At 45.1% G+C, this 18,521-nt stretch overlaps 1 protein-coding gene across 3 annotated transcripts in view; it reads right to left on the bottom strand.

Annotated features, from left to right (window-relative positions):
• Positions 1–14,144, bottom strand: part of SOBP (sine oculis binding protein homolog) — a 162,231-nt gene extending 148,087 nt beyond the window's left edge. For all 3 annotated transcript variants that reach the window (XM_038554865.1, XM_038554866.1, XM_038554867.1), the window contains exons 1-2: positions 13,952–14,144; positions 22–160 (exon numbers count right to left, since the gene is read on the bottom strand). In XM_038554865.1, coding sequence (XP_038410793.1) covers positions 22–160; positions 13,952–14,047 — 235 coding nt within the window. In that variant the 5' untranslated portion in view covers positions 14,048–14,144. The remainder of the gene's footprint in view (positions 1–21; positions 161–13,951) is intronic.
• Between the last annotated feature and the right edge of the window lie 4,377 nt (positions 14,145–18,521).

Raw genomic sequence — 18,521 nt, 5'->3', positions numbered from 1 at the left:
AGGGACATTAAATGTCATTACCTTTGAGAACAGAAATGTGCTGGCGGCTCTCTCCATCTGTAGGGTAGCTCCTGAATTCAATATCTTCACCATCTTTCAATTCAACCTTATCATAGCCATACCAGCCAAGGAGTTCATTCATAGTGTTTTCTGCAAAGTTCTGAAAGAGAAGCATAGGCTTCTTTTTTATGTAATCAATAACTATTTGAAAAGAATGCATAAATCGAATTTTATTTGCACTACCCATTTACTGCCAGACCTACCCCACCTCCCCTAGAGCCGTGTTCATTTTTCAAATCACGTTCAAAAACTGTAATGCATTTAAATCTCAGGATGACGCATCCAATTATGACAGGTCTTCGACATTTGCAATTTAAAGATAATAAGAAGAAAAGATATTTGTCAGGTTTGCTTACAAACAGGAAGTCATATTTCAGAACACTGCAAAGTCTATATCCCACACTAGCACAAAAATATTGAAAGGTAAAGCACAAAAGCAGCTAAGAAAATATTTTGAAAATGAAAACAATCGACCCTTTTGTGTTTCCGATTAATCTAAATTAGAATTGCTTTCTGATTCAGGTATTGTTGTTTTAACATGACTCTTATCTCAGATAAAGCAAAATCTCAGCAAATAAATAATTTCTCAGTTGTCAAGGCTACAAGGGTTTCCCTTTTTAATTTTCCCTTTTGCAAGTGTATACTTTAAAAATCAATGCATAATTTGCTTTACAAATTTCACTAGTGACAGATTCTTTCTCCATAAAAATCAAAGGTCACTAGGGCACCTGGGTGGCTCAGTGGTTGAGCATCTGCCTTTGGCTCAGGGCATGATCCCTGGGTTCTGGGATCGAGTCCCACATCAGACTCCTCGCAGGGAGCCTGCTTCTGCCTGGTCTCTGTCTCTCTCTTTGTGTCTCTCAAGAACAAATAATTAAAATCTTAAAAAAAAAAAAAAAATCAGAGGTCACTATGATTGTCTTCTGACAAGTAACATAAAAAGTACCAAATAACTTTAAGGTTAAAAATCAGTCCAGGTTTTGGATAATACCTGAAAACACTTTATGAACTATAAATCAATATATAAATGTAAGGTATTGTTATTGTTGTTATTATAGATAGCAAACTGTGAAAATAATGGGAATAGCTGGACAGCTTTAAGGCATTAAAATCAGGTGAACTTATCAACTGCTATATCTGGAAACAGGATCTGAAGCTGTATTAATAATCTTAATGCTTGCATGTGCCTTAAAATATCTCTGAGAAATAGAGTAGAGTGGTAGTCACCAGAAGTTCGGGGGTGAGGGAAATGGGGAGATATTAGTCCAAGGGTACAAATTTCTAGTTATTAGATTAACAAGTTTGGAGATAAGAGATACAGCATGATGATTATATATAATAATACTGTATCATATACTCAAATGTTACTAAGACAGTAGATCTTAAATGTTCTCACCACAAAAAAGAAGTGGTAACCGTAACAGGATGGAGGTGGTAGCTAGTGCCATACTGGTAACCATTTTGCAATATATAAATACATCAAATCAATGCATTATACATCAGAAACTTACACAATGTTATGTGTCAATTATATCTTAATAAAGCTGGGGAAAATTTTTAAAAAATAAAAAGAAGGGCCCTATGTTACAGAATATGGGCTTAATAAATATTGATGAATTTATCGTTGTTGTTGTTTTTTTAAAAATCTCTATCTGGCAAGGGATCCTGAGCTTCCTAGACTTCCTAGAAAAATCATATATTCTAACCTTCTCTGTGGCTCAAAGAGCCTTTTCTCATTCTCCCTAGAAGCTGTCATTTCCGAATTACACTGGGATGTATAATTTATATACCTGAAACAAAGCACCCAGGCTAAACCAAGAGCGTGCATGGCCTCAACGTGTGAGTTCCTGTTCTCTTGAATTTCACGACTTTAGATTTCAGCAGGGGTTGCATAAAAAAGAAAAGATATTATACTACCGACTCCACAAAAACAAACCTGGCATTTCAAACCACCCACAGAATGCTAGATTCTTTGCTTAGTGCCCACTTAAGCTCAGAGCTCCAACTGGGTCTATCTGTGACGGTACAGCAATTTTAAAAAATCTAGCCGGATTGATTCAGTGCTCCATCCACAAGGCCAACAGTCAGCCATATCAAGCTTTAGTGAGGCATTTATTCTCTCTGATGGCTGGTCACATCCACATTAAATAGATATTCTTTTCATGAATGCACAAAGATGATATGATCGATATGTATAATAAGCTCAGCAACTTCTGGAATACCACTGAGGAGGACTCAGCTAAATGCTGCTCTACTCAATCAAAAGAGATCCCCTTAATGAGGCGTCAGTCTCCCCTAACACCCGATTTTTTTCACTAAGCTGAGCGCCTGGACCAGAGAATGACAGTCGCTAAGCACACAAATTGAGGCCCTCCATCAGTGGTCTGGCAGCAGAAATCTCCAAGGATAAGGATTACACCTTACATCAAAACACCAACTCCCAACAGTGTTAGAAGCCAAGTTCAAGCCATCCTATTGGTCTATATGCTATTTGCCCCAATCTCCCAGAGAACTGTGCCAACGAGACAGAAAATCTTTTGCATAGTAACTCTTGGCCACCATATCCAACTCTCTAGACTATTTGTATCAGGGCGCCTCTCTCTCCGGTTCTGTCTAACCTCTGAAGTGACACAAAAGGCTACAGATGCATAATTCATGGAACAACCTTCCAGCCAAGGATATAGATTTGTTTGTTTTAGTCCAGCTGCAAATCCATTCAGCTTTTCAGAACCAATGTCAGGGATGGAATCCAGAAGTTTCAGACAGTAGGGTAAAAACTGAAACCTTAACTGGATTATTAACATCAAATTCAGATTATTGGGGCATCTTAACTGCATCACTTAGTTTACGGTTTGTGCTGAAAACTCAGAGGCTTCATGGAACAATCAATATGAACTTGATCTATTCCATGGTTTTCAAGTTACTATAAATGTCAATGAAAATAAACTCTAAAACATTCCCTTTCTTGTCAGTGAAAATAAAAATAAACACCTTAATAGCTTTGATATATGACTGCAAAAGCAGAAAACAAAAGGCTTATAAACCTTCAAGCCATAAATCTCAAATCTTTCATGAAAGGAGAATAGGAAAAAAAGAGAAGATGAACACAAAAGTTTCCTGTAGCATGAGACATAGACTATTCTGTCTTATACACTACTGTATTCAGAAATCGAAGAACCCCAAGGAATAGATAATTTAAGATTTTTAATTGCTAGGTAGAATTTGATGCTAGATATCATATGGGCTCATTATGGTACTAAGCCAAAGGAAATGAAATGGATTTTTGCAGTTATCATCAAGAAACATAACATATTCTAGGAGAAATGAATTTAATGTTTATGACCCATAAGGGTTTTTAAATCCTTCTGGTAGAAAATTCCAGCAGTTGTTTTTTCCACTTTTTTATTATTATTATTATTACCCTTAAAAAAGGAGTTTTTTATTAAAAAAAAATTATTCCAGGGCAGCCTGGGTGGCTCAACGGTTTAGCACTGCCTTCAGCCCAGGGCGTGATCCTGGAGACCCGGGATCAAGTCCCACGTCAGGCTCCCCGCATGGAGCCTGCTTCTCCTTCTGCCTGTGTCTCTGCCTCTCTCTCTCTCTCTCTCTCTCTCTCTCTCTCTCTCCCCTCTCTGTGTATTCTCATGAATAAATAAATAAAATCTTTAGAAAAAAGTATTCGTTTCCTACAAAAGTTTCTCATGTATGTTATGTTTTTTTTAAAGCTGGTAAGAGTTAAACTGCAGAGATTTTGGAGGTAAAGACGGCCAATAATAAGACAAGTTACTGTACCAAGGGAGGTAGTGAAATTTGTTTCCCCCCAAATCTTCACCCAGCAAATGTCTAGAAACGGGGTGGGAAACTGAAGTCCCTTAAGGTCCCTCCCATAAGTAAGATTTTGTGAAATCAAAGAACTTCTTACACAAGAAATTAAGTACCTCTTGCAAAGAAATATCATTATTATCGTGACCGTACATCATAACTTTTACTGAACAGTTACTATTTCAAATATTTTATCATTGCTCCCATAAACCATCAAAATTGTGCCAGAAATTTCCATATTCTGGCATCTGAATCGCATTTTGCAGACTGCCTCTCACCCTTGGAAGTGGCACAAAAATTCTCTCTCATACCATGTGGTCCAATTTGGGTTTGGAAAATAGGTCACTATAATTATAATGATAATGTCTAACACTCTTACAGCACTTTACAGTGTTTCCACATCCTTTAACTCTCTTCTTCCTTTCAATAACCCTGTAAGTTGGGTATTTGATTTCCACAATAAACTTCTGGTGAACCTATATGATACCCTCATTTTACAACAGAAAATGAGAGCATCCAGAAGGTAAATGACAGGCATGAGACATCACCCAATAAAGTCAGAAGAAAAACACTGATCTTCTGATTCTTGTACCAGTGCTCTTTCTATAATCAATTCCACCAATGTGTCAGCAATTTCAAAGAAACTACATTATTGTGGCAACCAAAGAGTTGCAAAGAAATCATACTACACAGGATGTCAACCTCACATATAAAGAGCTTTCCCACTAGGGTCTCTATCTACCTATGTTAAAACTTCACTTTACTTGCTCTTGGATTTGATCACTGGCCTCCATTCTGCTTAATTATTTGTACTGTTGGGGAGGTGATGTTCAAAATTCACTGTTAAAATGTAATATTCCCATTTTATAATTTTTGAGGCATTGCATCTGATTCTGATTGCTTTGTACTTTTATTTAAGATTTTATATACTTCTTTAGAGAGGTTGCATTAGCAGGAGGAGGGGCAGAGGGAGAGAAACGGACACCTCATGGAGCAGAGAGCTGACATGGGGGGCTCCATCTCACAACCCTGAGATCCTGACCTGAGCCAAAATCAAGAGTCAGACGCTAAACTGACTGAGCCACCCAGAAGCCTCTAATTGCTTTGTACTTTTAATATCTACCCCTATACTTCTTCCTTGCCCTCTCCAATCCCTCTCTCTCACTTCCAGAGCTCCTAAGGAAAAAAGACATTCCTAACATTCAGTTTGAAAGCATGAGCTCTTCCTAGAATTAAAAAAAAAAAAAAATAGGTCACAGAAGATGATGGAAAGGCTGGAAATTTTACAATTTCCCCATTCCTTCTGAGTTCTTTTGATATTGGCAAAACTTATTTTTATTGAAACTTAATTCCCAGGACATTCATTAGATTCTCTCCTTATTTGCCTGGAGGTACTGTACAAATGTCAAAGTTCAGTCTAAATGATTTTTCATTGAGCATTTTACTGGTAAAAAAGAGTTGATTTCAAGACACTTGGAAAATTGCAATAATTACAAATTCTCACAATACTTCTGAAACGCAAGCGCTTCAAAGTCTTCAAAAAGGACTAATGATTTTATTGTGAAAACACCAAACAGATTTTAAAATATAGGTAGGTACCAGGGCGCCTGGGTGGCACAGTTAAGCGTCCGACTCCTGGTCTCTACAGGAGTCATGATGGTATTGAACCCCCAGTCATGCTCAGTGCAGAGTTGGTTTAGGATTCTCTTTCCCTCTCCTTCTGCCCCTCCCTCAAACACTTGTGCTCATTGCTCCCCCCCCCCAATCAAAAAATAAATCTTTAGGGAAGCCTGGGTGGCTCAGTGGTTGAGCATCTGCCTTCAGCTCAGGGTGTGATCCCGGGGCCCTGGGATTGAGTCTTGCGTCGAGCTCCCCATAGGGAGCCTGCTTCTCCCTCTGCCTATGTCTCTGCCTCTCTGTCTCCTATGAATAAATAAATAAAATCTTTAAAAAATAAATTCATAATTAATCTTTAAAACATAGGTAGGTTAAAATATAGGTCAGTATCACTGATTTCTTTCTTACCAGTCCTCATAAAACTGAATGATGACATGTTTTCAACTTTGTATCCTAACCAAGAGAGCAGAAAGTTTTTCAGAGAGCTCCCAATCATTCATTCAAATGAGGGAAAAGCCCTGTCCTCTCTCGCCCCACAATCATAATTCCAATTTTCTCTCCAAGTCCTGGTTTTAGTATTGTTGCCTTCCCAAATATACCTTAAGGTACCTGAGGGCAGAAACCTTTTATTTCCCCCATGCCTCACTAGGACAATGCCTAGCACTTGGAATATACTCAGTCAATGTGCTAGTACATTTGGTTCGCAAATATTTTTTAAGTGCGTGAATACAGAGAAACGATCAAACAAATTTCAGGGAAACTGATTCTCATAATAAATATGTACAAGTTGGGATCCCTGGGTGGCGCAGCGGTTTAGCGCCTGCCTTTGGCCCAGGGCGCAATCCTGGAGACCCGGGATCGAATCCCACGTCGGGCTCCAGGTGCATGGAGCCTGCTTCTCCCTCTGCCTGTGTCTCTGCCTCTATCTCTCTCTCTGTGTGACTATCATAAATAAATAAAATAAAATAAAATAAAATAAAATAAAATAAAATAAAATAAGTACAAGTTAAAAGAACTGTAATATCCAGTGTTAATAAGCAGCCTCCTAGTATTGGAAATTCCATACAAATTTTAGAAAAGGTTATTTGACTGCATGCAGTAAAAGTCTTTGAAAATGTACATACCCTTTGATTCAGCGATTTTATTTCTCAGCACTGAAGGAACTATTCTAAGGAGATGTGTGCAAAAATATGCATGTTCAGGAATGTTTATCTTGGTGTTTTTTTCTTAGAAACAAACTATATGCCAAACAATAGAAATCTGGTTAAATAAATTACAGTTTAGTCAGGGAATGACTAAAATGGAATACTATTTTGCCACTAAAATATATACTGTAGATAAATTTTTACTGCCATGAAAAGCTATTAACAATATATTAAGTTTTTAAAGGAAGGTTAGAAAAAAAAAAAAAGGAAGGTTAGTATATTAGAAGACCATTTTTGTTTTAAAAAAAACTATATCACACATAGAAAAGGGCATTAAAAGACATATATCAAAATGTTGATAGTAACTGTGTCTGGGTGGGAAAATTATAGGCTTTGTTTTTCTTTTAGCTTATTTGTATTGCTTCCTCAACCACTTCTATTGTGTCCACGTATCCTTATAAAAATTAAAAAATCATTTTAATTAGAAATTAATTAACACATAGTCTTCTTAAAGACAACCATGTCAGCCACATTCACAGTCCTAATGACAATAAAAAGGATCTGCCAGTTACACGACTTAACTTCAAAACATTCTGACACATTGTCCATGAAAGTGAAGCCTATGAGCAATACTTTCAAAGGAAAAGGAAACCCCCAATCCTAAACAATTTACCAAAAAAAAAAAATGCTAGTATCTCTGCTGGTTAAGATTATGAACGATAGATTGATGGTTATTTTTGGAAAATATTTTACCTCCCTTTTCACCTCCATGTGTTCCGAGGTAGATTTCTATCAAGCGGCCACGAATGCGCTAATTGAGATTTTAAAAGGGGGTGAGAGAGCAATCTGCAGAAAAGAGGTGGTTTCTTTTGCCGAACTTGATTAGAAGTCAATTTCTAGCTCTATCCCCACATCTGGCCTAAGGTTGAGGCTAAGTCATCTGTCTTAACACAGACCCTTATGAGTCTAGAGTTCCGAAGGAAGGTCGGAAGGCAAAACTTATATAGTGCAAAAGAAATACTGGAAGAGCTTTTTACAGGTTACAAAGTATTTCCACATTCATGATCCCACTGATCAGATGGTATCCTAAGGACGAGCCACACCCCACAGATGACCCATTAGAAGGCTATCCACATGCATGGAATGATAAGAGCAGCTAGATTTGTACTAGATTTGTACCCATGGAGCCCCGATGTTTTTACCTGAATTACAGCCTTTTAGCTTGAAATCTTTTAGAGATGGACACTGCACTCCATTTGGATCATTTTGCAGCATTGTTCTCAGCCACACCACCATGATTACAACGCAGTCGTAAGGGCAGAAGGCACATGGTAACGCTAAAATCCAGCTCTGGCCTGGAGCAGGCCTGAGGAGAAAGTCTTGTTTGTTCTCTCATTGATATATTCTAAACGGGATGGCTGTCTAACTGGCATATGGAACCAAAATTGTGTGTTTCCACATATAAACCACATATAAACCTATGTTGCTTTACTGTCTTATTGTGACATAGAGCAGACAATTATGTCCCCACATATCAATCTGTGCCCAGGACATCAAATGTCCTAAAGAAGGTCAAACGCTGTGAAATTGTGGATTCCAGCCCTGAGGCTAACATTGTGGCAAGCGAGGCAGGTGTGCAGCTCTGTGCAGCTGTGTCCAATCACAGCTGCGCAGAACTGCCCTAAAAATCACCAGGACTTGTTACATTGTTTTTCTGTCCCTGCCAAAGCCACTGGCCTTAAAACAGGACAGAGTTCCACAACCCTTTGGTTATATAAGAGATACTAATACCTATCAGTCTACAGATCCTAAAATATACATTCAGCAAATCTCACTCACCACATTCTTTCATGTCTGTTTACATGTTTCAACTGGCACCATCAAAAACAAAGTATTTTTTTCCTCTCATCCTACCCAGTACTATCCCTTCTCTTTTAGGAAAATATTCAATAATCTTATTAGCTGGAGAGTATAAGTGTGGCTGACTTCCCATTCCACAAGAGGAAGTCTGAGACTTCAGAGCTTTTTAAATGTTCTGCTCTCTACTACTTCTAATAATTTTTTTTATTTTTTTAAAGAGAGACAGACACGTAAAGACTCTTAATGAAAAAGACACTTACCTAGAAGGTACAAAAAGTATGGTCACCTTAAAATGACACTAGCTCTCCCTACAACTCTCCTTTTTTCAGACAATCACTTGTGCTCACTGATATTTGCCCCTTTTTTTGAGGCCGTTTTTGACTTTCCTTTAAAAACTCTGTTACCTCTTGGTTTCTATGAGTCTGTCTTTCACACAAGGAGAGTAGGGCTTGGCTTCCCAGAGCAGTGCTTGGCAAGCACAGAGGCAGGAAACGCAGAAGGGAATGAGTCTGTCAGACTCATTTTCTTCTAGTTCAAATGTTTATTTCAGATTCAGGAGGAAGTGGAGTGGTTCCTTTCCATTTCCTCGTCTCTGGAACCTGCGAGTTGTATAAGGCTTGGAGAATCTTGCTCTGTCGCACTCACAGGTTCCGGGACGGAGAAAGAGACTCTTTTCAGAAAACCCTGGTTTGAACTGAGCAGAATTCATAGCTCTCCATGCGCCCTCCCGCCCCCACTATCTCTTAATGGGTTTGGACTGGAGCCCTGAGCAGGACAACGGAGAGCAACGTGGAGGACAGAGCTGGTGGGCCCAGGAATACCCTATCCCAGCTTCCAAGGAATAAGGACCATGTCCCAGCTGACAGTAGTCCCCAGCCCTGCCACGTGGCACACCTGAGGCCACCACTTGGCAGAGAGGTCTGACATAATTTGTGAATTATGTCCTGAGCCCACTTTCTAGGTTCCTGAGATTTAACTGTGTCTGACATCAGGATGGAGTTTCAGAGCAAAACCTAAAATATACCTGTTTTAGGAATGAGCTGATTTCAACCTTGAACATGCTGACTTTTCCAGGCTGTGATTTCTCTCTCTCTCTCTTTTTTTCTTAATGGAAACCTATTTATCTCACTGCACTCACCAGCTTGGCTCTGCAACTTGTTTTATTGTCTATGCAGTTGACACAGGTCATTTTCAATGCCAAATGGAGACCATCAGAAACCAAATTAGCAAATCTTGTGGTGAGTTTACTACTAAACTCTAACAGATGTGCGTGACTCTAACTCTAGGCATCAGGACTGAAGCATAATTTTAGGTACAAATTACTTACCGGGAATATTTATAGACAGAAAAGTTCTTCAGTGAAGGAGACCCTAAGACATTTAACATGGATTATCCTGTAGTTTAACAATTGATAAAGAGGTAACATTGTAAATGCATTAATTATGGTTTGTTTAGGAAAGTTTCCAGGGCAGAGTGCTTGATCTAATCACACTGGTTTTGTTAAAGCACTTTCAGAGATAAAAATCTGACTCATTATCTCTACTCATAGTGTAGGCTTTTTGAGTTGCATTACTCTTTGGTAGCCACTAATCATATTCACTAAGGTCTATGTGTGCAGAAATACATACCCTTAGGTACAACTATATTTACACATAACACATATTTGCATTTATGCACTCTATAGTACAAACTAGTTTTTATATTATATCTGCCATGCTCTAGATGAACTCCTGAAATGAATTAGCCCTTCTATACGTTCGGAGTCCCTCCTAAGATCCATTTATTATGATACGTATTAGCTAATGGTATACTGAAGACTAATATGTCTTCATTAGATACAATCACAGTATTCACTTTAGAAACCAAAAATAGTCAAAATGTAAATTGCCTCACCATCTAATTTTTTTTTTTAAACCGTCTCTACTGGTCACCAATTAAATAATGCATACTTATTGTAAATACAGCAAAGTAAGAAGGCTCCTTAATCAAGAAAAACCAGGATGAAGGAGGAAGAAGAAAAGGAAAGATAAGGAAACATTGTAAAGGTCGTAATGAGACAAGCATTTCTACTTGAAGATATTTTCACTACACTATAAGCAAGCTATGCCAAGTCATGTACTTTTCACACACAAAATTGTATTGTATCAAATTTAAATTTGTTACAACTGCCATGCACATTAAACCAGTGATAACGAAAATGTAACTCAATATCTGATCTAGTGAAACAGCCACCAACATTAGCTCGCAGCCACATGAAGACAATCTCCAATGCCATTACTGGTGTCAGCTAAACCTCAGCCAGTTTGTCTTCTCCAGCCGTTTTTAAATAAATATGTAAGTATCTCAATCAGGAGATCTTGGAGAAAGCCTCATGATGAGGTGATTCTGTTGCTCATTCTCAGTGCCCTGCATTTGCTGTACTTAAAATAGACACTTGTACCAATGTCCTTTCTATTACCCGAAGGGGAAAAAAAAAAAAATCACATACACACCAGTCCTTTTTCTTTCAGCTCACAGAGAAGCAACTTGATCCAACCAGTGTTGAAACCTGAGTAGGTCACTGTACACCATGATAAAATTCCCTAATCCCTGAGCCAAATCTCCCTTAGGGGGGCCTCCTCCTGATTCTCCACTTCCCAGGCTGACTTTTCCATTCGCTCTCTCCTCTTTCCCCCTTTCATTTCCCCTACCTTCAAGCCTTGATATGTGATCCTCGGTGGGGGTTCAGGTTTCCGTTTTTACAGCTTAGGCCGTGCTAGCTGTATACATTCCTTTCTTTCTGCCGGGCAGTGATTACTTACCAGGGTTTAGTTTACACTGGTCCAGATGAAAGCCGTTCAGATGAAGGCAAACACAGCCAGGCAGCTCCAGCGGCACCGATATGAAGCTGCACAAGGCCACATTGTGTTCTCGGTGACATTTTGTTGCACATATTTTAATACAGGGCAACCAACTTGTTATGTCACTCTACGCTTCAGGTTCGGGGTAATAATACAATGAGGCTCGAGGAGGGGTTTATTGATGTGGTTATTAATATTAAAACCCAAAAAATATTAATGAGTTCAAAATGACCCTTCCGACCGTTTGACTTTGAGAAATTACTTTTCAGATGAGGACTCTGGGTGCTATTATATCAGAGGAATATCTACAAAACAATTCCTCTAGTAGAGGGAATTCATGCATATTGGCATGGTGTGCACTGACATGTCTGAAGATTTCCGCCGGGATCTCTCGTACGTTGGTCCAAACCAGACAGAAAATCCCAGTCCTCCAGGCAACCGAATTATTTGCTGCGCACAACTTCTTTTTTAACGCTACATTCTGCACAGAAACGATGAGGGCTAAAACTTCAAATGGTAGGTGGTGATTTGGAAGAAAAATAACATTTTAAAAAAAGAGGAAATTCTGTGCACGAAGGTTAATTCCATACTTAGTCCTGCAGCATTGGCTAAAAATTGTGTAATTTTTCCCCTTCACACAATGTTGTTTTTGTTTCTTCCTCACCAGTTCAGACAAACATCTGTTATACTGTAGAAGGACAACTATCTCCCAAACCACGGAGTGCGCCCGCAGCCAAAGTCAACAACGCGAGCCCCAAGCATTGAGCACAGTCAGCCTTTATATCCAGCCGGGATAACATTTCACATGTTTTGATTAAAATTAGCTAATTTGTAATTCTAGAACCTATGAAACTTAAAAGCTGCCATCCATATAGATCACATTAAGCAGTGCTTTAAAGGGCCAGTGCACACGGTGATTTCCTAGTGGCTTCACTTCTCTCCTCTCTCTCCACCCCCAATTTGAAATGAAATGGAAAAGTAATCTGGAAATGCAGGACAGGAGGGAAGGGTAAGTGAGAAAGAATGGTTATTGTAGACTGTTCGAATTCCACCCCCATTGTAAGACAACAACAACTCCGACTGGTCTCTCTTTCTAAAAAACGATTATTGAATTCAATGGTGGTTTCCATCACAAGGAATGGCACTGATTTCCAAGGCAAATCTCCCTCAACTCTCGTCGGACTGGTGCTGCACCACCTCATGCTTTCAGGCACTAAGTTCCTCACCCAGAAATAAAAACTCCGTAATCTCCAAACGCCACAGACATTTTCTGGGGGAAAGGGAAGCCAAACAGATGCACCTAGGCGGCACTTACTCATACAGCAAGTGTGACCCATGTGCCCCTTTCTAAACAGGGGTTCTCACAGAAGGCACTCTCCCAGAAGATGCTCGTCCTGAACAAGAAAGCGTCAAAACGCAATAAATTCGATCCACTCGCGTGCCACCTTCATCCAGTCCGTCTTTTAAACGCAAACTTTGCCAAGCTGACCAAGTCTAGTTGGCAGGGTTAAGGATTCTATGCGGAAGATGGGGGGTGGGGGTGGGGGTGGGGGGAACACCAGGACGGCTGCTGAATGAAACACTGAAGTCCCCCCCCACCCCAGCCCCCGCCTTGAAAACTGCTACTTGCTTGTAATTCACAAAAGGAAAAACACACGATTGTTGGTTTTGGTTTGGGTGGTGTGTGTGTGTGTGTGTGTGTGTGTTAAATCCAGGGAGACTCGTGGAAATCAACACAGAATGAAATCCTCGCCAGGCAAAAGCTTCAACTTCATGGAAAATAAGTGGGGGGGGTGGGGGGGGTGTCCGGAGCTGAGCGGTGCTCTTGTGCAATCGCTCCCGACGCGAACAGCTGGAGCGCCAGGCTGCTGCGCTCGCCACCTCCGAGCACCGCTGGCCTGGCGGGGCGCCCGGCCTCGCCGCCGGGACTCCGGGCCGGCCTCCCCGAACAATGGGCAGGCGCTCCGCAGGGCCGCCCCTCCGGCCGGCCGGGCTGGCCCCGGGCTGCGCGCCTCGGGAGCGGAGCGCGCGGACGCGGGCGGGAGGCGGCGGCAGCCGAGCGCGAGGAGCGGCCGTGGACGCGGTACCCAAGCCCCCGACCCCGCCGCCCGGGCCGCTCGGGCCGCGCCGCTGACAGCCTCGCGACGGCCTCGCAGCCGCCTAGCCCGGGGCGCGCGCGGCCGGGGCGCCTGGCGGGAAGGGTGGCACCGAGCGCTCCGGGGCTCCTCGGCCCCGCAGCTCCCTAACTTTGGAGGGACCCGCGCGGCGCGGCTCCCCGAGGGAGGGGAGGGGGCCACTCCCCCGCCGCCTGGGGGAGCCTCCCGCCGGGACGCGCCGGTGCCAACCCGGGGTGCAGGAGGTCGAAGCGTCTGCGGCTCCCCGGCCGCCCCCACCCCCCACCCCCGTCGCGCCGGAGGGAGGCAGATCCCGGGGATGCAGCCCGCGAGTTGGCCTCGGCTCTGCACCTGGAGGAGGAGCTGAGGCTCCCAGGGCATCCTGCGGGCACTGACAGGCGCTCCCCGGCCCCCTCCCCAAACCCCACCGCGGCCCAGGGGGAGCGCGCGGGAGAAGGAGCTCGGCCTCCCGGGCCCCGCAGTCCGCACGTACCTTCATCTCCTCGTTGATCTCCCTTTTCACCGGGTGAGCCGGCTTCCTGCTCCTTTTATTTTCCGGAGGTCTCCCTTCTTTCTCCATTTCTGCCATGTTTTTGTGTCTGGCTTCGGCGGAGATGAAATGGCTGCTGCCGCCGCCGGCGGTGGTGGCGGTGGCGGCGGCGGCGGCGGTGGCGGCGGCGGCGGAGGCGGAGGCGGAGGCGGCGGCGGCGGTGGCGGTGGCGGTGGCGGCGGAGGTGGTGCTGATGGAGGCAACGCCGGCGGAGGTAGCGGTGCTGGCGGGGCTGGGGCTGGGGCCCGGGGGCGGGGGGGCGGGCGCCGGAGAAGCGGGGTGTCTTCTAGCGGCGGAGGGCGTCAGTGGCCGTCACCGGGAAAGGTAGCTCGAGGAGGCTCGGGGATGCCGCCGCCGCCGCCGCTCCTGCTCCCGCTGCCGCCGCCGCCGCCGCCGCCGCCGCCGCCGCCGCTGCCGCTCCCGCCGCCGCTGCCTCTGCCGCTCCCGCCGCCGCCGCCGCCGCCGGGCTGCATCCTCGGTGCCCCGTGGAGTCGTCAGCCATCTTCCGTCGCTCGGTCCGTCTGCATGGGCGAGGGGGGCGAGGGGGACGAGGGGGCCGAGGGGGACGAGGGGGCCGAGGGGGACGAGGGCCGGGCGCGGGAGAGCTGCTCTGGGCGTGCGTGCGCCGAGCTGAGTGCGCTGCGCCCCGGAGAGCGCGCCAGCCCCGGCGCCCTGCGCCTCCCGCGAGCCGAGCCGAGCCGAGCCGAGCCGGGGGCGGGCCGGGGGCCGGCGCGGGGGGAGGGGGCGGGGGCGGGGGAGGGGCGGGGAGGGGAGGGGGCGGGGGGCGGGCCGGCCCCCGCTCCCGGCGGGCGTGGCTTCACCGTCACTGGGCGCGCGGATGCTGCGCGGCCCCGGGGGCTGCTCGCGGCCGCCCGCTCCTCCGCGGCGGGGCCTGGCCGCGGCCACCTCGGGGCCACCTCGGGGCCACCTCGGGGCCGCCCGGACCCCCGCCCCTCTCCTTAGCTCCGAGGGTCCGCAGCTGGCTCCTGGGCCCGTCCTAGAAGCCGCTGCTGCTGCGGGGGGGGGGCGGATGAATGGGGGTGACGGGAGGAGGTGGGGCGGTGCGAGGGCGCGGGGACCCGAGGTCGAGGAGCCCGGGGCCGCTTTCCCTGCGCGTGGAGCGCCGGGGTCTCGGGGGAAGGAGCCCGCAGCCCGACGTCCCCCGGAGCCGCAGGGTAGCGCTCCCCTCCGGGGGCCACCTCGGGGCCGGAGAGGTCCCTGCGGTCCCCAGCGCGGCGCGGGCCACCCCTGCTCTCGCCTCTCCACGAACCACTTAGAAGTAGGACATCCCGGCCCTCGGCCCCCTGTTCTTTCTTCTTTCTCGTGCCTCCAGTTCCTTCTCCCTTACACACACACACACACACACACGCACGCACGCACACGTGTCTCACTGCAAAGTAACAGCCTTACCCTGTGACCCCGCGCGCACCCTTGCCCCAGTGCCCCGGGTTTAACCTCCGGAGCGTCGGGTGCTGCTGCGAGCGCGGGGTCCCGCGGAGGGGGTCGGTCCTGGGGGACCCTCCCTGCCCCGCCCGGCGACTTGCCCGCGCCCGGCTGCCCCCACCCCCACCGCCACCCCCCATCCCGCCCGCGCCCCGGCCCCGACGGTCCACGCCTGGGGCCGAGCCCGCACTGCGCGTGCGGTCGGCGTGAGCGGTTAGGAGTGTGTGTGCTCCGCGGAGACACGCAGCCCCGAATGCTCGCGCGCTGCAGGGGACACGCGGACGGTCCCCTTTCCCGCGCCGCGACACTTCGTAATTACCTGACACAATGCGAGATGGGGGTGTCCATTGTTCCACCGCTTGTTATTATGGAGTGCTCATTATAACAGTGGTGGAACTTAAAATTACACAATTCTTTTTTTTTTTTTTTTTAAGTACTTAAAAGATTGAATGAATCGGTTTGGGGAATATGAGTCAGCTTTCCATTAAAATCTGTTTGGCCTGTCAAGCGAGGCTCCTTCTGGGTATCGCATTGCCTAATTTGCATGTTAGCATTGTTTTGCTTCTTGAAACGTCAAATTAGAGGTATTTGGAAGCGTACCCGGCAGGGCTAAGCACCTCTGCGGTGGCTATTTTGCGTTTTAGCATTATTCTGTCTCGGAAATGCCGAATCACAGATCCTGGGGAAGTGTATCCAAGAAAGCTGAGCACCTCCTCTCGCCTCTTCTCGGCCCTGTGCGGAGGCAACGAGGGGAAGCCGCACCCCGCCCTGCGTGGCTCGCCGGATCCCAGGCCAGAGGGAGCGAGGCGGAATCAGACTCTGCTCCTGCAAGGGGTCCAAGCAAAACATTTGCCCGGAAAAAAAAAAAAAAAAAGTTAAGATCCCGGGGCGGTTATCTAGGGCAGAAAAAGTCAAGAGAGGAAGATTGCTGAGTTTTTAGGGAGCGCTCTGCGGTACAGGCATCCCTTTATTCAAGATTTTTTTCCAGCAACCTCTGGGAGTGCACCCAGGTTGACCAGGTGTGAGCCCAAGTCCTCTGGGAAGTCAGGACTTAGCCAGCTCACAGACGACCTACAACGACCCTGGCAGCAAGGATGAGGAGAGGAGGCAGCAAGGATGAGGACAGGAGCCCCAAACCTGTTTGCACTAACACTACGCCCTCCCCTTTCCTAGAACAATGACACAACATTCCCCAACATGTGAAAGTGGGTGTTTGTCTCAGTGAGGAATAGCATCCTAATGCTGTTGCCAGTAGGGAGAGAGGAAGAGCGGGTCTTTTTGGTTTTTCAATCTGAATTTCATCCAAAATATCTGATAAATAATACGTGGATCGGAGGTAGCTCCTTTTCTCTGTTTTGTCCTCTCGGTCTTTAATGACAGGTAGTTAGAAACTTCTATTTTCTTCCTTTTGAATATTCTAAAACAGAGGAAGCGTATGTTGTAAAGTATATACAAAGGGAAGCTTTTTGTCTTCTGGAAACATATTTAAGTCCCCCTCTGCTTCCTTTGGTGCCAGAAGCATTACAATCGATTCACTGTTGTTCACTTGATATCAAATAACAAGTTATAGACCCAAAGCCCTAAGATACAGTTTCACAAGTTAAGAATAAACAGAAAAGGTGAACTGTAGCCCAGAGTCATATTTGGAGGCAGCGATACTTCCTTTAAAGAAAATTTCTTCCTCTGCAATGGCTCATTTAATAAAAATAGTGATATTAATCAGTCACCTGTTCTTTCACAGGCATACGTCCCCCAGGAAACTGAGGTGGGAATATTGTCTTAGAATCTACAGTGATATCTTCAGTGACAGAATGAAAGCTCATATGGCCTGTGTAGGGGAACTTTTAGTTCAGAATGAATTGCAGAACTAATGACTGCCACACCTTGTTAAGGGCAAGTTTTAGGTTTCTTCAAATGTACTATACATGAGGACAATTATAACAAGAGTTGCCGCTTTATGAATTTGGATGTATCGTGAGTCTAATAACGTTCCGTAGATAACTTTATACAGTCTGTTTGATTCGAATCCTATGGAAGTAGGAACAATCCCTACATCTCAAAAAATTCACTCTTTCACTGCTATGACTTACCATTATGCTCCAGCCACCAGCGTGCACACATGCGCGCACCCACACCCACACCCACGCACCACTATCCGAGGCCCTAGACGTAGAAATAAGCTTCAATATTCCCTTTACTACCCCTGCCAGTCACCAAGATAAGTATAGGAATGACCTTTCATACACCCCTCGGGTATATTTTTGTGACTTTTACTCTTTAAGGCTTCTCTTAATATTCATTCTGATCAGATTCACCTGGAAAGTACATCAGAGAGAAGACGGGAAAACTCCAGGATGGTGTGGCTTAGGCCCTCGACCTCTGGATAGATCTGCTTCTTTGTTATCTCTAACAACACCTAACGCAGTGGCCCAGTCTTCGTGCCTAGTAAGGAATTAATAACTATTTGCTGATTGGTTTGTATGACATAATAACAAACCTACAAAGAGGCTTTCCGATATAAAGTTTGAAATTAATGCTTATCTTGAACAAGCTCTGTGGTCTAACCAAATATAGGACTAAAATATGTAATTACTATGCTGAACACATGGTAAGAATTACCTCCTTTAATATTTACAAAACCTTCTAAGGCATCTTTTATCTCCATTTCACAAATGGCAAAACTAAGACTTACACAAGCTAAGTTATTCAGTCACAAGCTGGTAAGGATTGGGATTTGAGTCCATAACTTTCTGTCCAACTCTAGTTATGGAGTGATAACCTGATTTAATAAGCTCTTTTTAAATATCTGTATTTTATCTAATCTAAGCCCCATGGATTTTTCACATTTTAACACCTCCGAGATGTTGATATATCTCACAATGAATTCTTACAGCTATAAATGACAGCTTCCCACCCCCCCAATATTATATAAAATAATAACACATTCTCCAATCAGTGGTGTATTTGGTTATGTTAAGTTATGCTGCAATGGCAAATCAGAAAATGTCAGGACTTAAAGCAACAAATGTTTATTATACTCCTTGCTCACACAAAGTCTCCTGAAGATCTG

This window comes from Canis lupus, chromosome 12, assembly GCF_011100685.1.
Source record: "Canis lupus familiaris isolate Mischka breed German Shepherd chromosome 12, alternate assembly UU_Cfam_GSD_1.0, whole genome shotgun sequence".
In the NCBI taxonomy this organism is placed as follows: Eukaryota; Metazoa; Chordata; class Mammalia; order Carnivora; family Canidae; genus Canis; species Canis lupus.
Note: the sequence above shows the minus strand (reverse complement) of the source record. Positions and strands in the feature narration are given on the sequence as shown.